This window comes from Crocuta crocuta, unplaced genomic scaffold (assembly GCF_008692635.1).
Source record: "Crocuta crocuta isolate KB4526 unplaced genomic scaffold, BGI_CrCroc_1.0 scaffold367, whole genome shotgun sequence".
In the NCBI taxonomy this organism is placed as follows: Eukaryota; Metazoa; Chordata; class Mammalia; order Carnivora; family Hyaenidae; genus Crocuta; species Crocuta crocuta.
Window position 1 is genome coordinate 3287016 of NW_027527936.1, and position 26678 is coordinate 3313693.

Sequence of the window (26678 nt, forward strand, 5' to 3'; positions counted from 1 at the left end):
GGTGGGCAGGCCCCGCGGGGGCGGGGATGGAGGGGGGGGGGCTGCCGTGGGATTCTGACCCCGCCCTCCACACCGCAGCGCACCTGCTTCCGGACAGGGTCACACACACGGTGAACAAAGGCGACACGGCCGTGCTTGCCGCGCTTGTGCACAAGGAGAAGCAGACGGACGTGATTTGGAAGAGCAACGGTGAGAGGGGCGTCTGAAGGGCTCGGGCAGGTCAGCCTACCTGCCTGAACACCTCGATGCCCTCGGCCTTCCCAGCTTTGGGGGCCTCACAGCCTTCAGTATGAAACCCCCGTCACCCTCTCTGGCACCAGCCTCTATCCTGGACCAGTTCCGTGATAAGCACCTGCGCCCACTCGCCTGCAGCTCTGCGCTGTCCTCTTGCACCCAGAGGACCAGCAGCCTTGTGGTCGGCTGCCTCCAGTTACCCCCAAATCAGCACTCTGTTAAATCCAAAGAGCACCTTTGGCCCTCCCCTGGGAGTTAGGAGATGCTGTCACAGTGCTCACCTGGCAGGGAGCCGCAGTCCCCACGGGGACTGCCCCCACCCTGGCCCTGTCAGGCCCATGGCCCAACCCCACGGGAGGAAGCCGATATTCTGTGTGGCCCCAGAGATTCCTGCGTCAGCCCTCAGACCCACAGCCCTTTGGCTGCCTCTTACCTCCCTGGGCTCCTGAGGGAAGAGGACCCTTCCCTTGGGCCAAGGGGTTTGCATCCTGAGCACCAGGCCCCCTGAACTGATGAGTGGTATAAGAGAGTCAGGTAGATCTCGGCTCCCTACGCTCCAGTCTTGGCAAAGAAGGGGACAGGGGACAGGGACTCTAGTATTTGGGTCTGCGGGTCTTGGAGGAAGAGGCTTCTGGAAGAAGTCTCCAAGTAGATAAGCTCTGAGCTGTGCCCAGGAGGAGAAAGGGGATTTAGCCATACAAAGGAGGAGGGAGAGACATTCCCGGAGGAGGATTGGTTAAGAGCAAAGGCAGGAAGTGCCGAGATACGCTAGTGCTTCTAGAAGAGAAACCAGCAGTTCCAGAACTCAGGAATGTTAGGAATCAGGCAGGGTGTAGAGAAGTATGAGGCCAAAGGGCTGAGTGGTGGCCACACCGGTGAACATGATGTGCTAAGGGGCCAGTCACCGTGGAGGAGTCTGAGCAGGGGGTGCTGCAGAGGCTTCTGTTGGGGAAAATCCCACTGGCTGCTGAGTGAAGGATGGAGGGGAAGGGCGGGGGCGGGGACGGAGGCAGAGAGACTGCCTGGAAGGCTGTGGGAGGCTGGGGCCATGGTGGTGGCCGTGAGTGACATGGAAAGAACTGGACTGCTTTGGGGAATGAGGAGGAGCCAGACTGAGCAGGACCTGGTAACTTACTGGGTGCCGGTGGAGCGTGGAGCAGAGGATGCCTCCCAACTTTCTGGCTTGGGGACAGACCCTGGCTGGTGCCTTGGCCCAGTTCTGGCCACTTGTATGAGGCGCACAGTGATACATCCTGAGCACTGGCTCTCACCTGGTGCTGAGACCCCTCACCCATTTATGCCCCCAGGATCCTACTTCTATACCCTGGATTGGCATGAGGGCCAAGATGGCCGGTTTCTGCTGCAGCTCCCAAATGTGCAGCCACCGTCGAGTGGCATCTACAGTGCCACCTACCTGGAAGCCAGCCCCCTAGGCAGCGCCTTCTTCCGGCTCATCGTGCGGGGTTAGGAGCAGAGGGCAGAGGGCAGAGGTGCTGGGTGGCATGGGAGGCTGGGAGCCCCGGAGGCACTTCCCATGGGCCCCCAGGGCTGCCCTGGTCCTCAGCAGCAGTGGTAGGTAGGTGAGGGCCAGTTGCTGAGGGCACATTCCTCCAGGCTGTGGGGCAGGGCGCTGGGGACCGGACTGTACCAAGGAATGCCCGGGCTGCCTGCATGGAGGTGTCTGCCATGACCTGGACGGCGAGTGTGTGTGTCCCCCTGGATTCACTGGGACCCGCTGCGAGCAAGGTGAGGAGGACGGGGAGCTAGGACCTCGGCGGGAGAGGGCACCTGGCTGGAGGAAGATTCTTGAACCAAGAGCATGGAGCTAGGTAGTGAGAACAGCCAGCAGGTCCCGGACCTTGAGGCCCAACAGTGGACCCTGTGGCCACATGCCCTGTTTCTAGCCTGCAGAGAGGGCCGTTTTGGGCAGAGCTGCCAGGAGCAGTGTCCAGGCACATCGGGCTGCCGGGGCCTCACCTTCTGCCTCCCAGACCCCTATGGCTGTTCCTGTGGATCTGGCTGGAGAGGAAACCAGTGCCAGGAAGGTACGGACTGACCTGCGCTCCACAGTCCCTGACCCAGCCAGCCAGCCACATACTAGACCTGGACCCTCCCCTTTGGCTCTCATTTATACACCCATACCCTCTCCACCCAGCCTGGCATTACCCAGGCCCCAGCTGTGCCCTCATTGTCCCAGGCCTGTGTCCCTCTAACTGCAGCCCCTCTGTTCCCAGCCTGTGCCCCTGGCCACTTTGGGGCCGACTGTCGCCTCCAGTGCCAGTGTCAGAATGGCGGTACCTGTGACCGCTTCAGCGGCTGCGTGTGCCCCTCTGGGTGGCATGGAATGCACTGTGAGAAATCAGGTATGATCCCTCAAAACAAGTCAGCCTTCACCAGACACATCTATCTTCCTGGCTCGCGCCCCTGGCCTCAGGGAGCTCATGGTCCAGGAAGAGTTCTCAGCGCCTGGCCCACATCATGCGTACAGAGATGGGCTGCAGCCCAGAGGGGGCGGAAGCCCACAGGAGGCCCCTGGCCAGGCTGAGCGTCTCAGGGGAGGGCTTCTGGGAAGAGGCGAGATCTGAGATGGGGAATGACGGATGAGGGCGAGATGGCTGGGGAAAGACACGGGCAAGGGTCTGGGAGCTGAGAACTCAGGGTCGGGTACCAGGACGGTGGAGTATGGAAGCACTGGGGGGTGGTCAGAGGAGTCAAGCCGTGGCGACTTTGAACAGCAGGCTACCATGACAGGGGCAGGAGGGAATTGTCGAAGAGGCAGGAGGGCATTCAGCTTTGTGTTTGAGAGAGGACCCAGGCAGCTGGGTGGGGAGCGGAAGCAGGAGACCCCACAGGGTCTGTAACAGAGCCCAGAAGCGAGTGAGGCCGGCCAGGGGCCTGCCTTGGCTGGGAGAGGGATCAAGTGGGGGGGCTGCAGGAGGTGGACCCTGCGGCTGACCAGAGATGCGGTTCCAGAGCCCTGCAGGCAGGCAGTCTTGAGTGACTGAGCAGATGGTGGTGCCTCCGCTGAGATGCAGGCCACACACAGGACAAGGGGCAACCTGGTGGTCAGTGTCTGCTCTGTGGGGGCCTCAGCACGTATCTTCTCCCTCCCTAGACCGGATCCCCCAGATCCTGGATGTGGCCTCAGAGCTGGAGTTCAACTTGGAGACGATGCCCCGGATCAACTGTGCAGCCGCAGGGAACCCCTTCCCGGTGCGGGGCAGCATGGAGCTCCGAAAGCCGGATGGCACAGTCCTCCTGGTCAGCCCCCCNGCCCCTGCCCCCAGGCCCCCCATCCCACCAGCCTCACCATCGGTCTCTCAGACCCCCGACCCCTAAGGGCTTTCTCTAGGCGCTACCCACTGGCCCGCTTACAGGTCACATGGGGTCAGGCTAATTGTTGAGAAACTACCACTGGTCCTCTGTCCCCTCATCCATCCCCACATCTGCCACATGGGTGCACATTCTCTATGGTCTGCCCCCTCTCCCTGTCTCTTTCAGTCCACCAAGGCCATTGTGGAGCCAGATAGGACCACAGCCGAGTTCGAGGTGCCTCGCTTGGCCCTTGGGGACAGTGGGCTCTGGGAGTGCCGTGTGTCCACATCTGGTGGCCAAGACAGCCGACGTTTCAGGGTTAATGTCAAAGGTCAGTGATGTCCTGGGGCCGTGGAGGATGGCAGGCAGTGGGCAGAGTGGGCACTAGCTGATGCTGCTAAGACTGGGCATTGTGGCAGGAAGGGAAAGGACATCAAAGGTCACAGCCCAGCACCAAGCAAAGAAGAGGGCTTGTCATCAACCAGAGGTCTGGGCTGGCCAGTGTCAGGGCAGGAGGACAGCTCAACACTATCTGGAAAGGACATCCCATGCTCTCGAAACGGGATACCCTCCTGTGTGGCCATGCTGGCCCTCGCCACCTCCTCACAGCCCCTGCACACAGCATCCCTTTAACTCTGCCTCTGGGGTGCCTCTGGTGCTTCCTTCTGAATCACACCCCAGGGCTCTCAGTGCCAGGAAAGGGGAACACATGGGACACCTAAGCTCAGAGGGTGACCTGCTACCCAGAGGAGCTGCATGGGGTTTCCCCAGTGAGTAGGGAGGGAGTGCCCAGGCTGGCCCAGAGCAGAGCCTGTCTGGCCCAGCTCACATGTCTCTTCACCTTCTCCAGCATCATAATCTCTGGCTCCTCTTTTCTTTTCTTTTTTTAATGTTTGTTTATTTTGAGAGAGAGGGTGGAGAGTGAATACAGGGGAGGGGCGGAGAGAGAGAATCCCAGGTAAGTTCTGTGCTGTCAATGCAGAGCCCAATGCAGGGCTCAAAGGGGCTTGATCTCATGAGATCATGACCTGAGCCGAAAACAAGAGTCAGACAGATGCTTAACCGACTGAGTCGCCCAGGTGTCCCACCCTGGCTCCTCTTGCCTTCTGCTCCTGACAGCCCGCCCCCATGACAGACGCCCAGACCTTTCTCATCTTCCTCTTCCTCTTCCTCATCCTTCCCACTGGCTCACCACCACCCCTCCCACAACTTTGGAGCTGCCTCACCAGCAGGAAATATCAGTGTGGCCGGGCTCCACCTTCAGCCTGTCTCTTCCCCAGGCTTCTGACCTAGGCAACTTGGGTTCAAATCCTTGCCACAAATCCCTGACTCCATTGCCTTAAGCAAGCTGTTTACCCCCCTCACAGTTTGTTTCTCTCTATATTCAGTGAGGACATCAATGTTCACTGGCTAGGGTTGCTGCGAAGGGAGTTAGATGATGCATTTAATGCATTTAAGTTAGATGATGCATCTAAGCCCTTAGCACGGTGCCTAATACAGGGTCTGTGCTGGGTATATGTTGGCGCTTGTTGTCATGATTAAAGGGTCATCTCCCAAGTTTCAGCTGTTCTCTGGCAACTCCCAGACATGATCTGCAGGCTTGACCACTCTCTTGAGCTCCAGACCCATTTGATGGGACCTGTAGAAGTGGGGGTCTGGTTCTGAAGTCAGTGTGGAAGTTACCTGGTGTATGAGTCAGGGGCCCACTTCATCTCCATCCACCTCCTGTACGGCCCTACGCACGGGGCGGGGGGCTCCATAAATCCAAACCCTATCTTCATCTCACCTCCTCGTGTTGTGCTCATTTCTGTCAGACACCACTGTTCCTCCCCACCCCCCCACTGAGCTCTCAACCCTGCCTCCTCTGCCCTGCCTCCTGCCCTCCCTCGCTTCCATCTACCCTTTCACCCACCCTTCCATCCTGCTTAGAAAAAGCAGTCTGGAAAATGTTTGGAAAAGGCAAGGGAATCAGTCATGGCATTGATGTACTGATCTGGTAAGAAAAGCAAAGGCCAGAACAGGGGCGATAGGCATGGAATGAGGAAGCCAGGCAGGAACACAAAAGCTGTTTGCAGTAGAATTGGCTAATTCTAGGTGGCCTGACCAAACAGACCAAGTTCAAACACTGGTTGTACCTCCTGCTGGCTGCATGTCCTTAGGCAAGATAGATGTCTCAGAGCTTCAGTTTCTTCACTCATAGTACAGAGTGAGAGCCCTATCTGAAAAGTAGCTGTGAGAAGGAGAGATTGTACATGGTATAGAGCAGGTGATTCATCGCTGGCTACCTTTTTTTTTTTTTTTCCCCAATTAAGAGAGTGACAAATGATAGGGGGAGGGAGATAGAGTAGGCTGATACTGTGTTATCTCCCTGCCTTGGGTTTCAGCCCCCTCTGTCTTCCTGACACTGTGTGGACAGAGTACCCTTCCCCAAACCTATCTAGCCTTGTCAGACTTCACTTCACATCTTTGGGGATACAAAGACCTCACATCCTCATTGCCAGACCCACGTGCCCCAAGCTGCTCAGGGCAGAATGCTATCCTGCTTGGATGCTGGCCATTCTGGTCATCTGTTGAACTTGGTCTCTCCCAGCCCGGAGGGACCCCACATCCAAACCAAGACCCAGAGATATCTTTGATGGCCAGAGTAGAGTCCTCTTATTTTTCAGAGGACTGGGCAGGCTGTCTGGGCCCTGCCTTACCTTGGGTCTCCTGGCAGTGCCCCCAGTGCCTCTGACTGCTCCTCGGCTCCTGGCCAAGCAGAGCCGCCAGCTCGTGGTCTCCCCACTGGTCTCCTTCTCTGGGGACGGACCCATCGCTTCTGTCCGCCTGCACTACCGGCCCCAGGACAGCACCATGGCCTGGTCCGCCATTGTGGGTGAGCAGGGAGACAGCCGGGGTGGGAGGGGGGCTGGAGAAGGACAGGGGTGTTGGGTAATAATGAGAAAGGGCACAATGAAAAGGGGGGGAGATGGCAGCTTCTGGAAAAGGTAGGGGGCTGAACGATGTGTCCTGTCCCCAGTGGACCCCAGTGAGAATGTGACCTTAATGAACCTGAGGCCGAAGACAGGATACAGTGTCCGTGTACAGCTGAGCCGGCCGGGGGAAGGAGGGGAGGGGGCCTGGGGGCCTCCCACCCTTATGACCACAGACTGTCCTGGTGAGAGGCCAAGAGTCATCCCTTCCTGTCCCCCCAGGAGTTACTGTTCCTATGCACTCAGCAGTTGTCATGTCTTGTCCACCCCCAGGGGCCCCTGCCTTTCCCACTGGAGGTTGTCCCACCCTGTCCCCTGGGGAACACTATCCTGTCCAGCCCTGAGGACCCACTGGACCGTTCTGACCCCTGACCTCCGGTCCCAGAGCCCTTGCTGCAGCCATGGCTGGAGGGCTGGCACGTGGAGGGCCCTGACCGGTTGCGAGTGAGCTGGTCCTTACCCTCGGTGCCTGGGCCACTGGTGGGCGATGGCTTCCTGCTGCGCCTGTGGGATGGGGCACGGGGACAGGAGCGGCGGGAGAACGTCTCGTCCCCCCAGGCCCGCACCGCCCTCCTGACCGGACTCACGCCTGGCACCCACTACCAGCTGGATGTGCGGCTCTACCACTGCACCCTCCTGGGCCCTGCCTCGCCCCCTGCCCGCGTGCTTCTGCCCCCCAGTGGTATGCTCAGGAAAGGGGTTATGGGCTCGGGATGAGGGGAGGACATGACACACAGGAAACACGAAACCCCAAAGCACACGGGCGGTTACAGGAGAGTGGATGGACATAGAACACAAGACGTGTGGATAAAACGTGGGCACAGGGGGAAAGCAGGATATCATACAGACATGAACACAGGGAGGACGTGGGGTGGGCAGATATTGGAGGCCAGCGGGGAGGTAGGTCACCAGGAGCATATGGGATGGGGGGAGATGGGGCGGCCATGGTTCACAGGGGGAGCAAGGGTCATGGGGAGGTTGTGCTGTACCAGGAGGACTTGGCGATTGGGGGAGCACCAGGGGCATGGGGGAGACCTAGCACATTGGGAGGATTTAGGACACCAGGAGGACCAGGCACATAAGGAGAATATGGGGCAGCAGAAGCTTAGAGGTGAAGGGAGAGAACCACCGGGAGAGGATGGCAGGATGGCTCCCATTCTGGGGTCCACCAAGCAGGTGACAAAGCTAGAAGGGATCTGATCCCAGAATACATACCGTGCTCCTGCCTGAGTCCTGCCTTCCTCTCCCACAACCTCCCGAGGGCCCCCAGCCCCCCGACACCTCCATGCCCAGGCCCTCTCAGACTCTGAGATCCAGCTGATGTGGCAGCGGCCAGAGGCTTCGGCTGGACCTATATCCAAGTACATCGTGGAGGTGCAGGTGGCTGGGGGCTCAGGAGACCCCCTATGGATGGATGTGGACAGGCCCGAGGAGACAAGCACCATTGTCCGTGGCCTCAATGCGAGCACACGCTACCTCTTCCGGGTGCGGGCCAGTATCCAGGGTCCTGGAGACTGGAGCAGCGTGGTGGAGGAGTCCACCCTGGGTAACGGTAAGAGCTTATGGCTTGGGAGCTAGGACATCCAAGGCCCTTCCCAGCAAGTGACAAGAGTCCTAGTACTGGGGACCCTGACCCTTCCCTTCTTAGGCCCCATTGTCCTAGTGCTAGGAAAATCCTGCCACTCCAGTGGACCATTGGCCCTCGGCCTGACACCCGTGGCCCCTCCTGGTACTGGGATCTCTGACCTCTCCCTCCCTGAGCCAGGCTTCCCGATGATCTGCTCCTCTTACTGTGTGCAGGGCTGCAGAGTGAGGGCCCGGTCCAGGAGGTCCAAGCAGCTGAGGAGGGCCTGGATAAGCAGCTGATACTGGCCATCATGGGGTCTGTGTCTGCCACCTGCCTTACCATCTTGGCTGCCCTCCTAACCCTGGTGTGCATCCGCAGAAGCTGCCTGCACCGCAGACGCACCTTCACCTACCAGTCAGCATCGGTCAGTCCCCTGTCCCCACCCACACGTGCACACACTACCTGTATGCCCGAGTGTGTGTGTGTGTATGCGTGCGCGTGTGTGTTTGTGTTGCAGCCATGGGAGTGCACTCAGCAATGCTCAAGGGCACAAAACGTAATTGTCTTTATTTTTCTAGAACTGAACTCCATTCATAAGTTGATTTATGTTAGTGGTGAATATTCCTGGTTCAGAATAACTGTTCTGTCTGTATTTCACCGTGGTCAATTCAGGATTCTCTTGCTTCTCACTGGAGGTGCTGTAAGCCTAGGTAGTGTGGTGATGACACGGGGTGGGGTGGGGGGCACACCAGGGCTTCATGGGGGCCTCCGTCCTGGCAGACCCTCCTGGACCCAGGAGCCAGCCTCCATCTGCACACACTTGTGGCTGATGCCCTCAGCCTTTCTGTGGCCTCCTGCCAACAGGCCACTCTTATACTGTGAGTTCCTGGTCCCAGCCTCGGTCTCTGCAAGTGCCAGAGCCTGCTCTAGGAGGCTTCAGAGCCCCAAGGTGCTCCCTGTACCCTGCGGGTGTGTGCTGTGGCCCTCACCTTTGTCACAACCCCTATTACAGCTGTTCCTACTACTCTAGAGTTGTGCCAGCTCAGGGCTCACCTGTCACTGCAGGGGAGAGGACATGGCTCCTCCTGTCTTCTTGGCCTCTCTGTAAACCTGTCTGAGCTGTTCTCCGTCTGCGCCTCCAGCCTGAGGGCCCATACTTGGTGGGGGTGGAGGGTACGGGGCGGTGCTGGCTTCTCTTTAGGGACCCGGCATCACCTCCTATTGTCACCACCTCCATCCCTCTCTGCTACCTGCCCTTCCTGCCCCCTCAGAGATCTTCCCCACCGCTGTCCCCAGTGATCCAAACTGTTGCCCTTGGTCCGCCACACCTGGGCTTTTGCTAGTTACAGCTAAGCTTTGGTATTCCAAAAAAACAAAAACAAAACAACAACAACAAAAAAAACCCTCTTCTCTCTCAAGGGCTGATCCTTGTGATAGAAAGCCTAGTGTCCAAGGCTATTGTCTCTGCCATGCCTTAAAAACTCCCTTCAGAGATTCAATTGGCTTCTTTGTTCCAGGCTGCTCCCTCTGAGGTCAGTGCACACAGAAAGCCAGCCGCTGCTGAGGTGGGGGGAGGGTAACGAATACAAATGTGGAGGGAAGGAGGTCAGAAAGCAGACTTTTAGCACACATATGTATAATCCTGGTACCTGTCAAGACCTGCCCTGCCACGTGTGCCTGCGTGAGGGTGTGTGTGTGTGCCACATAAGAGTACCTGGGTGCATCCACTTGTGGGCACCCCCCTGTGTGTGTGCGTGTGTCCCCGTGCTGTGCTCCATGAGATGAACACGTGTGCATGCACTCACCTGCATATGGTGCTGCTGCTGGGCCACGTGTGTGCCCTCGGTGGTTCATGCTTCATGTGAATCCACGTGCCCCATGTCTTAGCCCTCGCCCACGGATCCGAGCTTCAGCTCATTCAGGGAGCCCTGCCACCAGGTCTGGGTTAAGCCCCTTCCAGTTCTCATCTCGGCAGTGCTCTTGGTCCTGTTCAGCTGCTTCCTTTTCCTGCCATCCGTCTTGCCCAGGTGGCCCAACTTCTATACAGTTGGGGGAAGTGGATGTTCCTCTTTGTGATGGTCTTTCTATCTTCAGCTCCTGGTGGTTTTAGAGCTATAAACAGGTACCAAGTGGGTCTGCTTCTGGCACCGTGGAGAAAACCCCTCCACTGACTGCCAGCAGCTTGGGGCTTAGCATGTAGTAGGTGCTCAATAATTGTATCCTAGCCCATTGCCCAAGGCTGGAATCCTCTCCAGAGTATCCCTGATGAAAAAAAAAAAAAAAAAAAAAGCCAGGCTGTGAAATCAGCATAATGATGGGAAGCTCACCACTCCCCATCATAGCTCATTCCAGTTCTTTCCTATTTTATTATTTTTTTTAAAATTTTTTACATGTTTATTTTTGAGAGAGAGAGACAGAGGACAAGCGAGGGGGGGGGCGGGGCAGAGAGAGAGGGAGACACAGTATCTGAAGCAGGCTCCAGGCTCTGAGCTGTCAGCACAGAGCTCAATGCGGGGCTCAAACTCACGAACCACAAGATCATGACCTGAGCTGAAACCAGATGCTTAACCAGCTGAGCTACCCAGGTGCCCAGTTCTTTCCTATTTTAAATGTTAGGGATTTAGGGGCACCTGGGTAGCTCAGTCAGTTAAGCATCCGACTCTGGATTTCGGCTCAGGTCATGATCCCATGGTTCATGAGTTTGAGCCCCACATAAGGCCTGGCATCAGGCTCCATGCTGATAGTGTAGAGCCTGCTTGGGATTCTCTCTCTCTCCATCTCTTTCTGCCCCTCCTCCATTCTCTCTCTCAAAGTAAATAAAGAAACTAAAAAAAAAAAATTTATAGATATCCTCTTTCCATTGACTCATGTCTTCATGGCTTCTAGCAATGCTTACCCCCACCTTATTTTTCTAGAGCCCCACATACCTGCTCCCCAGGCTGTGGCCTCTGCATTTTCCTTCTTGGACATTTGTCCACCCAGCAGCCCCACTGATGGCTTCGTCTCCTATGATTCTGTCTCAGTAGGTGTCCTCTGCATGTCTGTCCCTGGCTGACCACCAGCGTGCCGTCTGTGTGGGTCTCTGGCTGTTTGTCTAGCTATTCTTTGATGCCTGTCTGTGCCTTTTGCCAGCCCCGTGTCTGCCGCACGGACTGTCTGCCCATTTGTCCCATCCTATGAAGGGCGAAGAAACCATCCTGCAGTTTAGCTCAGGCACCTTGACGCTAACCCGGCGGCCAAAACCACAGCCCGAGCCCCTGAGTTATCCCGTGCTGGAGTGGGAAGACATCACCTTTGAGGACCTCATCGGGGAGGGGAACTTTGGCCAGGTCATCCGGGCCATGATCAAGAAGGACGGGCTCAAGATGAACGCGGCCATCAAGATGCTGAAAGGTTCACTGGGAGTGACCCCTGGCCCCAGGCCTGCCCCTGTCCTTTGTCCCACAGATCCCAGACCCTACCTGGCCCCCTCCCGCAACCGACCCCAGTCCTCACCAGCCATGCCTTCTCTCCAGAATTATTTCTGGCGAAAGTGATATTGGCTTCTTTACACAGAGTATGCCTCTGAAAATGACCATCGTGACTTTGCGGGAGAACTGGAAGTTCTGTGCAAATTGGGGCATCACCCCAATATCATCAACCTCTTGGGGGCTTGTGAAAACCGAGGTGAGCCCCCCAACTCATCACTTGCCCCTTCTTCCAAAGCCCCATCAACAGCCATCACTTCTCTCCACATCGCTAGTTTGCCAGAGCTTCAGGCTCCCTCTCTGCCCCCGTTGGGTGCACGGGCTGCCAAGAGGCTGCCTGCATAGCAACCATCACCCTGTACCTGTCTCCTTCTGTCTCAGGTTACTTGTATATCGCTATTGAATACGCCCCCTATGGGAACCTGCTAGACTTTTTGCGGAAGAGCCGGGTCCTGGAGACAGACCCAGCCTTTGCCCGGGAACATGGAACGGCCTCCACCCTCAGTTCCCGGCAGCTGCTGCGTTTTGCCAGTGACGCTGCTAACGGCATGCAGTACCTGAGTGAGAAGCAGGTATGTGTAAGTGTGGGGAGGGTAGGTGTGTCAGAAGGGAGGCCACTGGGTCAGCCACAGGAGGTAGAGTCAGCAGACTGCCATTGGATGTGGGGTCGAGAAGCACAGAGAAGGACGTGACCCTGAGCTGCTGGCCTGGGTGAGTGCGTGAGAGCACAGAGAAGCAGGTCTGGAAATGGTGTTGCATTTGAAGCATCCGCGGAACATGTTGGTGGAGATGCTGTGTTGGCAGTTATGGATGCCAGCCTCAAACTCAGGAGAAAGACCTAGGCCAGAGACAACAATCTGGAAGCTGTCACCCCACAGATGGTGGATGAGTCTCAAGGGGAGGGAGTGGGCGAGACCCACCAGGACAGAGTAGAGGTGGAGCAGGGAGTGGAGGCCCGAGCCCAAGTGTGAGGACACCCTTCTTGAATGGAAGGAAGGAGGGGACAGTAGCAGGAGGCCAGCATGTTACTGACGAAAGACATTTTAAATAGTAAAGCTTTGAGTGTCTTTGAAGCAGAGGCATAGGGGCCAGTGCAGAGGGAGGGTTTGATGGAGAGAGGCCACTGAGGAAGTTGGAGGACCTTGTGGGGAAGACTTGGGACTCAAGGGAAAGGTCACTTTGGGCAAGAGGAGGGCTTTCCTCACTTCCCTTAATGAGGGGAGAGCAAGAGGGGGGAGAGCAAATGAAGAGGAGGAGATGCAGTGTGGTCACCAGGGACAAGCCCACCCAAGCTCACCCTTGTCCCAGGAAGAGGGATGCAGCCTGAGCTTGGCCATGGGCAGCTCACAAGAAGGAAGGGACAATCAGCAGTGTGACTTTTCTAAGGCAGGAGTCGCTGGTCCAGGATAAGGCCTGGCTGGCTGGGAAGAAGGGTGAGGGGCTGTTACAGGGATGGAGGGTGCTCACAGAGGCCAGCTGTGGGGCCAGACCCGTCACTGGTTGAGGAGTCCTGGACTTGCTCATCCCCAGTCTTTCCTGACTTCTGACCCTGTGTGCAGTTCATCCACAGGGACCTGGCTGCCCGAAACGTGCTGGTTGGGGAGAACCTGGCCTCCAAGATTGCCGACTTCGGCCTTTCTCGGGGAGAGGAGGTTTATGTGAAGAAGACCATGGTAAGTCTCAGCCCCGCCACCTTAGTTTCCATGCCTGCCCCCCCGAACCCCACACCCAGGTCCCTCCTCCTCACCCAGCCCCTAAAACCCACTCTGTCCCAGGGGCGTCTCCCTGTGCGCTGGATGGCCATTGAGTCTCTGAACTACAGCGTCTATACCACCAAGAGTGATGTGTGAGTATGGGGCTCAGAAGGAGCAGGAAGGATTGTTCTCCCCAGGGATGCACACAGACAGAACCTAGACATGTCACAGGTAGTACAAAGCACGGTTTGGACATTCCCAGGGTAGGTTCCAGGCATGACACGGGCGTGATACAGGTGTGTGTTGGGTACACCTTGGCGATGCCCAGCATCTTAGTGGGAAGGTGGGAGCTGCTGGGAGCAGGTGTTGTCTTGGAGGGCGTTTCGGTGGTAGGATTGGGGTAGGGAAGTTTAGGGCTGTGTTCATCTCCGAGATCGGGAGACACCTTGGAGAGGTTTGGGGAACATCGGTGGGTGGAAAGACCACTCCAGGGATGTTCTCGCCTTCATCTCTGAAGGGTGGAGTCATCCCGACCTGAGGACCTAACCAGAGCATGACCCCCTCTTTGTGCTCCTCACCCCCAGATGACCATCCTGGCCCACCTCTGCTCCTCTTTCCCGGAGACCTGGCCTCCCCATCCCTCCAGCTCTGGCTCTGCCCCTGCCCCTTTGCCACCAGCCCTTTGGCCTGGCCTGCCTTGCTCACTGTCCACCACACCAACCACCCCTCTGACCACCACTCAACTACTTCCTGCTTCTGCCCCCAAGCCCCCAAGATCCCCTCCCCCCCACTAGAACTCCCACCCTGGCCTCACCTTCGTGGAGGTTGCTACAGTATAAAAGGCAATTAAAAGCAAGGGCTTTGGAATCAAATTGTCAGAGTTTGATTCCTGTTCTACCACTTACTAGCTGTGTGAGCTTGGGCAGGCTAGCTAATCTCTCAGTACTTCAGTGTCTCCATCTATAGAATGGGTAAAATGATAGTATCTATATCATAAGGTTGGTGTGAGAGTCAAATGAATTAATATATTCGTTCAATGACCAGTGCCTGGCCCATAGTTAATATGTGACACAAATGATAACTATGGTGAAGTTGAGCCTGGGAGTGGTTACGAAGGACTTTCAATGGACAGAGATGGCAGCGGGCCAAGGCACACACTCTCAGAGTAGACCCACGCAGGGGGAGGGTGGGTGGCACCCGTAGAGTAGATGGACACTGAACTCCTGGGCCCCGGGGTCTAGAAGGTAACTAAGTACGTCCTTCTCATTTCAGTTGGTCGTTTGGGGTCCTCCTCTGGGAGATTGTGAGCCTTGGTGAGTCTCCGGCCCCCATCCCCCAGAGTGCCCTCTCCTGACCACCACCTTGGTTCCTGGGCTGAGACAGCTTTGTCCCCTCCTACAGGGGGCACGCCGTACTGTGGCATGACCTGTGCCGAGCTGTATGAGAAGCTGCCTCAGGGCTACCGCATGGAGCAACCTCGTAACTGTGACGATGAAGTGTGAGTCTCCTCGGCCTGGGGCCCCATAACCCCCTCACCGCAGCGGCCCTGACCCCTCATCTCAGCAATGCCCCATCTGCAGGTACGAGCTGATGCGTCAGTGCTGGCGGGACCGTCCATACGAGCGACCCCCATTTGCCCAGATTGCACTACAGCTAGGCCGGATGCTGGAAGCCAGGAAGGTGAGGAGACTGAGGGTGACGGGGATGGGCTCATTAGGCTCCAGGGGTGTCCTCTCATACGAGCCAGAGAGCAGCAGCCCCATGTCCTTGTCCCCACCGCTAGCTGCAGGACAGCTAGGCGGGGCGTCAGATGCCACCCCCCTTTCCAGCGCCCCATGGGCTGGACACAAGGCTCTCCTAACTCTTCCTAGCCCCCAGCACCAAATCTCTCCCCTGGCTCCCAGACTGCTTACCCATCTTCCTCTGCTGGGGCTATCAGCCCGTTTTCCTCTGGGTCACCTGTCCTCACCTGGCACAGAGCCAAAGTGACAAGGCGTGAATGGCCAACTAACCAAATGGGTGGATGGAGGAATGAATGATACAGTAAGTGAATGAATGAATAGAATTAGTGGATGGGTGATGTAATAAACATGTGAACAAACACATAAATAATTGAATCTAATAACCATGTGAATAAATGAATTATCGGATAAATATAAATGAAGAAGCATTTCAAAATGAGTAAATGCAAAAAGAGTTCTTCGTATAAATTAATGAGTAAATAGCTACAGGAATTCATAGACTGTCTCAAGAATAAAGGAATGATCAGGAGCACTGGGCTGGCTCAGTTGGTAGAGCACTCTTGATCTCGAAGTTGTGAGTTCAAGCCCCATGTTGGGTGTACAGATTACTTAAAAATAAAATCTTTTTAAAAAGCAAGCAAAAAATAATGAAGGAATGACTGAATAACCACACAAATGGCCAACTCCCCAAAAGTAGCTTTATAAATAGATGAATAAATGAATAAATGTGTGAGCAAAAAACTCACTGCTGAGTGCATTAACCTAAGATGTAGGATAAGAATGATGAGGGGCACCTGGGTGGCTTAGTCGGTTGAGCGTCTGACTTTCGCTTAGGTCNAGTGGACCCTTGAACAATATATGGCTTAGGGGCACTGATCCCCTATGTAGCCAAAAATCTGCATATAACCTTTGACTTCCCAAAAACTTAATTGCTAATAGCTTACCTGTTGACTGGAAGCCTTACTGATGACCTAAGCAGTCAACTAACATGCATTTTATATATGTATTATACACTATATTCTTATACTAAAATAAGCTAAAGAAAAGAAAAAAGTAAGATCATGAAGAAGAGAAAATACGTTGACAGTCCCAGACCACATTTATTGAAAAAAATCTGGTCTAAGTGGACCCATACAGTTCAAATCCATGTTGGTCAAGCATCAGTTATGTATACAATGGACTGTTACCCAGCTATACAAAGAATGAAATCAAGGGGTGCCTGGGTAGCTCAGTCAGTTAAGCGTCTGACTCTTGACTTCAGCTCAGGTCATAATCTCACAGTTCATGAGTTCAAGCCCCATGTCAGGCTCTGCATTGATAGCATGGAGCCTGTTTGGGATTCTCTCTCTCTAGAAATAAATAAAACATTAAAAAAAAATTAAAAATAAATAAATAAATAAAAATAAAAAAATAAAAAGAAGAAAAAAGAAAAAACTGCTAACAATTGTGTCAAGGGTCTCTCACCTGAACCCCGAGCTGTGGTCTGTCCTGGCTGGTGAGGGCTGCCCTCAGCCACGGGGCCATCTTGAATCTCAGTCAGTCTCTCTTCAAGTACCCCTACCACATGGAAGTCAAGGAGCTCCAGGCCAGAGTCACACGCATCCCTGGCCCCCACTGAAGCTTGCTCTGCTCCCCAGGCCTATGTGAACATGTCGCTGTTTGAGAACTTCACTTACGCGGGCATCGACGCTACAGCTGAGGAGGCCTGAGCCGCTGTCGGGCCAGAACCGGGCTCTGCTGGCCAGAGCAAGCTCCACTGCCCGACCTGTGACTTTTGATCCTCGCAGCCTCTGACCTGACCTGCCTCGAGGAATTTTTGTTTTAACTTAAGCAAAGAGGGGACCCTGGTGTGGGGTGGGCTTAGGGGACTTGGGTCCTCGTCCTTCACAGTTGCTCCCAGGCCACGTGCGGCTACTCTTGTAGCGAGACCCTTCACACTCTTCCTTCTGGTTCAGCTGCACCCCATGTGTACCCTCCTTCTGTCACTCCCCACGCTCAACCCCCTCCCGCAGCTCCTCCACCCAAGCCAGCACCCACACCACTACCGTTCCCCGTTCGGCTACTCCCCTTTCCACTATCCTCCCCCCTTACCCTGCTTTTGGCTTTGTAATAAAAAAAACAATAAATGCTCTGAGAAGCTCCATCCCATGTCTTCCTTTTACTGCTGGCCAATCCCAAGGAAAAGTTGAACCCAAAAGAAACTGGGACCTTCCAAGAAAAGAAACGCTGTCCCTAGTTTCACGGTCACAGGCCCACTCCCTCTCTTGGCGTCACCTCTCCATGATGGGGGAATGCCCTAGAAGACCCATTTTACAGACACCGCCACCCACGTGTCTGTGCTATAAGTCATTTCCCCATCACCAGCAGGTCTCCATCTGGACATAGCCACCTGTCCAAACAGTGCATTGCCAGGGTCAGCAGTAGCTCATCCTTGGCTCAGACGGACGCCTCAGCACCACGCAGATTCTGACTTGTCTTGAGCTCCCACTTCTCATGTCGCTAGGTGGCCTTCCCTGGCTTGATAGCCACCTTCCTGGCCGGCCTGTGGGCCCCAAAGGAGGAAGGCAGAGGTCACTTGGAACTTCAGCCAGCCACGGTAGGATTCCTTTGCCTTCCTCAGGGTCTCATAATGTGCTGGGAGGTGCCCTATCCTCCAAGCCAGCCCCGTATTGCTCCCTCAGGATGTGTGACCCTTAGGTTTGCCTCTCCTTTGGATTTGCCACTGCTGTCCTCAGATTTCTCTCCCACTGGTCCTTAAGAAACAAGACTTGTCTTGCTTCCCACATTTTTTTTTCAGTGAATCAGATGAAATCAAAGAAGGCATAGCACAGTGTGGCACTGCAATTAAGATCATGATTCTGGAATCCCATAGACCCATGTTCAACTTCCTGCTATATTACTTACTGCCTGCGTGACGTTGGTGGAGTCACTTAACCTCTCTGAGCTTCATTTTTTTCTCCCCTGAAAAATGGGGTTAGTAATAGCTGCCTCACTGTTAGCACTAAGTGAGATCACATAGGCACAGACTGCATTGGGCCTGGTACATAGGGAGCACTCAGTGTCAGCTGATATCATGCACAAATCTGAGGTTTGGAAGGGGTGGTTGTGATGATCAGAATCTGTATTCCAAAAAGACTTGAATGGTTGGAGCATAGGGCTGAAGTTAAGAAGAAATGAACTGGAGTAATTGGGAGGCTGTGCAAGGCAGGGAAAGTAAGATTTGCTAGAAGGAAATTGCAGCTCTACTTCAGGGATATTTTGACGTCCAGGATGTGAGATTCAAAAGTTGAATTCCCAAACTGACTGGCTGGCTCAGTTGGTAGAACATGCAACTCTTGATCTCGGGGTCATGAATTCGAGCTCCATGTTGGGCATAGAGCCTACTTAGAAAAAAAAAAGTCCTTGATGGAGACCAATATATAAACAAAGATGCTCTGTGGGGTGACAGATATGTAAACAAATATAGCAGTGTAAACACAGCACACTGTCAGAAAGAAGGAGTTTGCCAGAGGGTAAGATCCTGGCAGAGGAAACAGCACCTGTGACATGTGATATGTTCAGGAGCTGCAAAGAGTTCTATGTGGCTGGAGCAAAGGGAGAACATACTCTGTGAAGGGACCCATGCTGGGCCTTGGAGACAGTCAAGGAGGTGGGTCTTTATCCTAAGGGCAGAGAGCAGCCACAGAAGAGCGAGTAGCAGGAATGTGCCGTGATCAGATCTGCATCTTTTAAAAGACCACCCTGGCCACGGTGTGGAGAATGGATTATAGAGGAGCAAGAGTGAAGGTGAAGCGTATGCACATAAACGTAGGTACCTTAGGTGAAATGGACAAATTCCTAGAAAGAAAAAAAAAACTACCAGAACTGACCAAAGAAAAAACAGGCAATCTGAATAGGCTTATAACAAGCGAGGAGAGGCACCTCCTTAGGCGGCAGCCATGGCGGGTCAAGAGGATCTGGTGCGGCAGGAGATTCACCAGGACTGGGTGAACCGGGAGTACACTTAGGTCATCACCAGCAGGATCAAGAAAATCGCGGACTTCCTCAACTCGTTCGATGTCTTGTCGTTCAAGACTTGCAACACTAAACGAGAAATTGACAGCCCTCAAGCGGGGAATAGAGTACATTGAAGCAAGGGAGACAAAAGGGGAGACCCTCACCTGGAACTGTGACACGCTGCTGCTGGAAAGTTACTTTACAGAACACAGGCCTCCGTGGGACAGGCCCCAGCAGCCTCAGCTCCTTCCTCTCTCCTTAAAGAGCAACAGGACTTATTCTTGTTTTAAGCGTGGCCTTTGGGCTCTGCCGCGTACAGCGGTGTGTGATGTGGCATGTGGGATGAAGCCCAGGGGACCTGTCAGAAACAACGTTAGGCATTTTACCTTTTAAGTAACATTTTGTAGAACAGTTTGTCAATGTATATGAGGCATGCACAGCCAAACGCCTGGGGCTCTTTGTTAAGGTCCTCCCCACCTCCTTCTCTCTCTCTCTCTCTCTCTCTCTCTCTCAGAATTTCCTTATAGCTCTCATTGCCTCTGCATTGGTTCTATAAACAGTCTTTGTCTCCTTTCCACCTTTGGTGGGGGGTTGGGAGGCAGTCCTGGCTGAGACACTTACGCCCTGGCAGGGTGGCCACCAAAATTGTGTTTGGTAACCCACCAGTTTCTTGTCCTTTGGGGGAGGTCGAGGCCAGGCCCCCACTTGGCTTGAAAGGACATTTTCAGAATTTTCTTTCTGTCACTTAGGGTGTCTTTGCCTCTCGTATTTCCTTAATAAACGCCTCAACTTTAAAAAAAAAAAAAAAACAAGTGAGGAGATTAAATTGCTAATTTTAAAACTACCCGCAAAGAAAAACTCACACTCAGATGGCTTCGCTGGTGGATTCTATCAAACATTCAAAGAAGAATAAATATGAATTCTTCACAAACTCATCCAAAAAATAGGAGAGAATAGTTTTCAATTCATTCTGTGAAACTGGTATCATTACCCTGATAGTTAGAGCATAGACATCACAAGAAAAACATCAGACTGATATATCTTATGAATGTGGATATGAAGAATATTTCTTATTTCTCAAAAAATACAGTTGACTCTTGAACAACATGGGTTTGAACTGTATGGGGTCCACTTATATGCAAACTTTTTTCAATAATTTATAGTACTATAAATGTATTTGATTTTCCTTATGGTTTTCTTAGCCTTTTTTCTCTAGCTTACTTTAGTGTAAGAATACTATACATGATACACATAACCTTCAAAATGTGTGTTAATCAACTGTTACCAGTAAAACTTCTGGTCAACAATAGGCTATCAGTAATTAAAATAGAAAGTTATATGCAGATTTTTGACTGTGTGGGAGGCTGGTGCACCCTAATTCCCACATTGTTCAAGGGCCACTTGTATTAGCAAACAGAATCCAGCAACGTATAAAAAGGGTTATACACCACAACCAAGTGGGATCTATCTCAGGAATGCAAGGTTGGTTTAACATTCAAAAACCAATTAATATGGGGTGCGTGGGTGGCTCAACCAGTTAAGCATTCAACTCTTCAGGTCAAGTCATAATCTCACAGTTTGTGGAGTCCAGCCCTGTGTTGGGCTCTGTGTGCTGACAGGGTGAAGCCTGCTTGGGATTCTCTGTCTCTGTCTCCCTCCCCCAAGCTCACTGCCTCCCCCGCCCCAAACAAATACACTTAAAAAAGCATTTATGTAATATATCAATAGAATAAAAATTACAAGCTACATGGATCATAATACAGAAAAAGCATCTGACAAAACGCAATAACCTGTTCACGATTAAAACACAAGCTAGGAATCCAGGGAAACTTTACCAACCTGATACAGAGCATTTCAAAAATCCACAGCTAATATCATATTTAGTAGTGGAAGCCTAAACGCTTTCCCCCTAAGATCAGCAACATGACAAGGATATTCATTCTCCCGACTTCTATTCAATATTGTACTGGAGGTTCAAGACAGAGCACCTGGGCAAGAAGAAGAAATAAACAGCATCCAGACTGGAAAAGAAGAAGTAAAACGATCTCTATTTGCAGATGACATGATTGTGTATATCAGAAATCTAAGGAATCCACTAAAAAACTATGGGAACTAATAAATGAGTTCAGCAAGGTTGCAGAACACAAGACCAACACACAAAACACAATTTTCTTCTACACATTTGCAATGGAAAATCCAAAAATGAAAAGAAGAAAATGACTCCATTTATAGCATTTAAAAAGGTAAATACTTAGGGATATATATAACAAAGAGTGCAAATGTCATACTCTGAAAACTACAAAACATCACTGAAAGAAATTAGAGCAGGTTTAAATAAATGGACAAGCAACTCATGTTTGTGATTTGGAAAACTTAATATTATTAAGATAATAATACTTCCCAAATTGATGATCAGACTCAATGAAAGCCTTATCAGAATCTTGGCTGGCTTCTTGGTAGAAATTGACAAAGCCGATTCTAACATTGGTATGGAATTGCAGGGGACCCAGAAAAGCCAAAACAATCTGGAAAAAGAATAACAAAGCTGCAGGTCTCACACTTCCCAATTTCAAAACTAACTACAAAGCAGCAAATATCAGATAAATGAATAGAATAGAATTGACAGTCCAGAACTAAACCCATGTGTCTAAGGTCAACTGATTTTTAACAAAGGCACCAAAGACCATTCAATGGGAAAGAATAGTCTTCAACAAATGTTGCTGAAACAAATGAATAGCTGCATGCAAAAGAATGAAGTTGGACCTCTACCCAAACACTACATACAGAATTAACTCAAAATGGATCAAAGTCCTAAATGCAAAAGCTAAAACTGTAAAACCCTTAAAAGAAAACATAAGAGTAAATCTTCATGACCTCAGATTTGGTAATGGACTCTTAGGACAACAAAAGTACAAATCACAATATAAAAATAGGTAAATTAGATTTCATCAGAATAGAAAACTTGTGCATCCAAGGTCACCATCAAGAAGGTGAAAAGACAACCTACAGAACAGGGTAAATGTTTGCAAATCTGATAAGTGACTTGTATCTAGAATACATGAAGACTTATAACTCAACAATAAAGAGACAACCCAATTTTTAAATGAGCAAAGGATTTTTTTTCGAGAGAGAGAAAGTCCACATGCGCACGTGCACATGGACATTGAGGAGGAGCAAAGGGAGAGAGAATCCTAAGCAGGCTCCACATGGGGCTCAACGTGGAGTTCGGCATGGGATTTGATCCCATGACCCTGGATTGTGACCTGAGCCAAAATCAAGATGTGGTCACTCAAACAACTAAGCCAGGCCCCCCAGATGAGCAAAGAATTTGAATAGATCTTTCTCCAAACAAGATCTGCAGATAGCCAATAAGCACATGAAAAGATGTTTGGCATGATCAATCATCAGGGAAATGCATATCAAAACCACAAGGAGATACAAATTCACACCCACCAGGATGGCTACAATCAAAAAGATAATAAGTGTTGGCAAGGAGAAATTAGAGAGAGTCTTATACATCACTGCTGGGGATGTAAAATTGTGTATCCTATTTGGAAAACAGACTGGCAGTTCCTCAATTAAACATAAGTTTCCAGGGATGCCTGGGTGGCTCAGTCAGTTAAGCATCCATCTTTTGATTTTGGCTCAGGTCATGATCTCAAGGTTTGTGAGTTTGAGCCCTGCACTGGGCTTTGTTCGGACAGCCTGGGATTATCTCACTCCCCCCTCTCTGCCCCTCCCCCTCTCACAGTTTCTCTCTCTCTCTCTTTCTCTCTCTCTCAAAATAAATAAACTTTAAAAAATGCATATGTCCATGCAAAAACTTGTACACAAATGTTTATAGAAACATTATTTGTAATGCCAAAACGTGGAAAGAACTCAAATGTCCATCATCAATGGATAAACAAAATGTGGTCTATCCGCACAATAGAGTATTATTCAGCCTTTAAAAGGGAACAGCGTACTGACACACGCTAGACCATGCATGAACCTTGGGAATACCACGCTAAGTCAAAAAGCTAGGCACAAAAGACCACATACTGCATTTGCCTATATTTCACTCATAGGAAATGTCCAGAATAGGCAAATCTGTAGAGGTAGAAACGAGATCAATGGCTGCTTAGGGCTGGGTAGGAGGGCAAGAGCCCAAAGTTTACAGTTCTTCCTGAAGAGATAAAAAAGACCTAAAACTGACTGTGGCTGCCCATACATGGGAATACTAAATTCACAATTTAAGTGGGTGGGTTGTATGGCGTGTGAATTATATCTCCGTGAAAGTGTTAAAGAAAGAAAGCATGAAGGCAGGAAGATCAGTGAGCGGCTGTTCCAGTAGTGCAGGTGAGAGGTGGTGAGCCGGGGGCGGGGCGGGGGGTGCCGCACAGGTGGAAGAATGGGGGAGGAGGTTGACAGTGGCAAGGAGGGGGAAGGAAGACTCTAGGATCACTGCCAAACTTCTGTATAGATGCCCGGGTTGATAGAGTTACCAGCCACTGAAAAAACAGCTCATGCTTGCATGCTACTTACCTGCCAGGCGCCGTTCCGGGCACTGTGTACATATGAATTCCTTCCATCTTCAACAACCCTATTAGGTAGGTTACCATCATTACCGTCCCCATTTTACAGGAGAGAAAACAAGCTTGGAGACAGTAAGTGACTTAACCAAAGTTTGACAGCTAGGAAATGGCAGAGCTAGATTCAAACCTAGCTATTTGGATTTTGGGGTTCCTCTCTTAGACATAATGCTATGCCGCTTCTCTGGCGCAGTGGAAAGGGGCCAGATTGGGGTAGAATACAACTTCCAAGTTCAACACAAATACACTGAAACCGTGCAGTGTGCCCCAGGTCCTGGGCCCACATTTCCACTCTGGCCTCCTAGCAGTCAGAGCCCTGCTACAGACAAGGCAGCAAACTGCAGGTACACAGCACCCAGCTTCTCAGCCTTGGCTGCCCGCACCTATCTGGCTTCAAGCCTCACTGCTTCTCTCTGCGGCTCTATTCTGGCAAGGGACGGCCTGGGTTGGGCAGTGGGTGGAGCAAGAGACCAGCCCTGCAGCACAAACTTGTTTCCAGAGAAACGGTGGAAAGAGGGAAAGGCCAAGGCACACCTCTCCAAGCCTCATTAGGCAGACAGCTGGGGGAGGCGACCCTGAGCACGTTATCCAACGGGCCCCAGTGCAGCCCATCCGGGCCGCAAAAACGGAACTCCCGCCAGTCAGCCCTGAGTCATTCCCTCTTGGCCCCCCAAGGAAGGGGTGATTTCCTGCCTCGCCCTCTGGCCAGCTCAGGCTCCTCCCCCCGGCTGTGGGTCCTCTTATCTTACCCCAGGCCCTCTCCCAGGGCACAGCCGGCCAACCAGGGGCTGGCTGCAGGGGCTGGTCTGCCTGTTCTCACAGCAGGAACCATGGACTTAGGGCTCAAAGACAGCCCAGTAAGAGCAGCTCAGGATGTCTCACGGAGGATGGAGAACAGAGGGCTGACCTGACCGGATCCCCTGCAGCTCTCTCACTTGGGGTCATGGCTGCATGAATACTGGTCCTTTTCCCTCTACCTGAAGTAAGCCTGTCTCGACGCCTGTTTTGAACTCAGCCTCCTACTGCAGGAGAGTGTCACGCCAGGCCCTGTGCCGGGCACATACTGTTAAATAAATGAATAAGACGGAAGACACAGTGGTCCTAATGAGCAGCGTCTATGTAGTCGCTAAAAGAACAGGCTTTGGCATCAAACAGACCTGAATTCAAATCTCAGCTCTCCCTTTAAAAGTGACTTTGGACGACTCACTTAATCCGTCTCAGCCTGCGTTGTAGCTTCTGTAGCGTAAGGATAAGGGCACCTGATAGAGTCGTGCGAAGAAATGCGACCGTGCATTAGCATGGTGCTGACAAGCAGCTAGTGTTGATGAATATAGTGCCAGGATAGGGGGTCAGGGAGGAGGAGGCAGGCCCGCTCCACCCAGCTTTTACCCCGGAGGAGTGAGTGGAGGACAGTTCCCCTTGGCAGAGTTCTCAGCTCCTCTAGCTCAGGTGGAGTCCCAAAATAGTCCTTTACATATAAAAGCACCCCAACAGAGGCACAAAGTTCTAGAGAGACCTGGAGGAAGGAAAGATTGCGCGTAGGCCACCCAAATGTCAAGGCAGCCCTTTGGAATTACCTTTTCCATTTATATCCAGTTAGAACAGCTCAGTCACTGTCCACATCCTCAGGAAGTCCACACCCTCCTCTGTTTTTACTAGGACCCCTCCCATGATTCACAGCCTCAGGATCACCTCTCAACCTGAACTCTGCGCTGGCTGCCTTCTCTCTGCACTCCACAGGTATCATTCTCTCGCTTTGTTCCAAAAACACCACGAATTAAGGTTGTGTGTAGAGGACACTTTTGCTGAACGTCTGAGGGTATTCTAGGGATTCACAGAGTAGGGAGTAAAACTTCAGACTAGTAGGCATCACTGTTCTGGAACTTTCCTCCGACAGTCCTTCCACTGGAATTTCTCACTAGTGAGGCTCTCTTCTCCTCAGGTTGCCGTCTGTCACTTGCTAGCCCTCCTGTTTTTCTCTGGAGTTACCACAGTATACTCCAAAATTCCCACCAATTTCACAGTCAGCAAATTTAGCTCTCTCCCTTCCTTCTTATCAAGGGCGTGCCCAAAGGCTCACTGAGTTGTTCATCATCACCAAAGAGCTGCAAGGCCTCTGGAAGGCAGATGAATTTGCCTCTCTCTTTTTTAGCCTTTCTCTTCTGCTACACACAGATGGGCATAAGAGAAGACCCCCAAGGAGACGTGGCTTGGGGTCAGTTCTTGAATCACAAAGTTCGAACAGGCTGAGAGATTGGAGGGTCCTTGTGCGTGGGGATGCAAGGGACCAAAGCCCTGTGGCGGAAAGGTGATTGGGTTTGGGAAATTGTGGGGAAGAGATTCCAGGAAGGGGAAGATAAAAGGTACAAGGGCCTTTTATGTTCCAGCATCGAGAAAAGAGTCTTGGTCCAAAGGACCCTGTAGAGCCATGAAAGGGTTTTAAGCAGGGAAAGAATAAAAGCAAATTTGAGGTTCAGAAGAGGCACCGAGTAAGGAGATTGGACCATTCGTCAGCTATCAGAATAGCAAACTTAGAACAACATCGACAAAGGTGTGGGGAAAATACAGTGCTCTGACCTCCCTCACGCCCCCAGAGAGTGGTTTGACAGCACACTACTGCGTGAGCCAACCCTCGTCCAGCAACCCCTTAAATTCTCTGAGCAACGGTTGCACAGAGATCAAACCAGGCTTTTGTAAGCTGGGGTTTTGGCCTTATATCCCAACAGAAAAGCCTAGGCCTGCTGACCCGGGCTGGACCTCGAGGAGCCTATTGGAACTCTTTGGCCAAAGAATAGGCAAGCCTAAGTGATCTCCTTTCCGCCAGGACTCTTCTGGTTCTGGCTTGATATTCTAAAGAAGCAAAGGACCGGAGAAGACACTGGTGATGCCTAATACTGAGTCTGAAATTTACTCTCTACTCTGTGAATGCTCAGCTGTGTGGAAACAGAAAAAAATGGAAACGTGACAGGGACAGGTAGCTGGACCTCCTTTCATGCAGGGGCACAAAGCCCCCATCTCGATCCTCAGACAAAGTCTCTTGTCTTGCGTGTTCATCCTTAAGCACTAATACCGCCTCCCTGTAGAGGTCACAGACTCAGTAAGGCTTGGATGCTGGAGTGA

General features: G+C 52.2%; 1 protein-coding gene and 1 pseudogene across 1 annotated transcript in view; both read left to right on the top strand.

The window, feature by feature from the left end:
* Nucleotides 1–17134, top strand: part of TIE1 (tyrosine kinase with immunoglobulin like and EGF like domains 1) — a 20118-nt gene extending 2984 nt beyond the window's left edge. Inside the window, exons 3-23 of the mRNA XM_077752032.1 lie at nucleotides 70–189; nucleotides 1542–1697; nucleotides 1849–1980; nucleotides 2139–2279; nucleotides 2469–2597; nucleotides 3350–3495; nucleotides 3736–3880; nucleotides 6266–6424; nucleotides 6569–6706; nucleotides 6907–7203; nucleotides 7783–8073; nucleotides 8322–8512; nucleotides 11271–11481; nucleotides 11644–11754; nucleotides 11937–12127; nucleotides 13115–13228; nucleotides 13331–13401; nucleotides 14522–14562; nucleotides 14651–14747; nucleotides 14830–14929; nucleotides 16629–17134. Coding sequence (XP_077608158.1) covers nucleotides 70–189; nucleotides 1542–1697; nucleotides 1849–1980; nucleotides 2139–2279; nucleotides 2469–2597; nucleotides 3350–3495; nucleotides 3736–3880; nucleotides 6266–6424; nucleotides 6569–6706; nucleotides 6907–7203; nucleotides 7783–8073; nucleotides 8322–8512; nucleotides 11271–11481; nucleotides 11644–11754; nucleotides 11937–12127; nucleotides 13115–13228; nucleotides 13331–13401; nucleotides 14522–14562; nucleotides 14651–14747; nucleotides 14830–14929; nucleotides 16629–16700 — 3053 coding nt within the window. The 3' untranslated portion in view covers nucleotides 16701–17134. The remainder of the gene's footprint in view (nucleotides 1–69; nucleotides 190–1541; nucleotides 1698–1848; nucleotides 1981–2138; nucleotides 2280–2468; nucleotides 2598–3349; nucleotides 3496–3735; nucleotides 3881–6265; nucleotides 6425–6568; nucleotides 6707–6906; nucleotides 7204–7782; nucleotides 8074–8321; nucleotides 8513–11270; nucleotides 11482–11643; nucleotides 11755–11936; nucleotides 12128–13114; nucleotides 13229–13330; nucleotides 13402–14521; nucleotides 14563–14650; nucleotides 14748–14829; nucleotides 14930–16628) is intronic.
* A 1795-nt stretch (nucleotides 17135–18929) lies between these two features.
* On the top strand, nucleotides 18930–26294 carry LOC144221614 (putative protein BRICK1 pseudogene; annotated as a pseudogene).
* The last annotated feature ends 384 nt before the right edge of the window (nucleotides 26295–26678 follow it).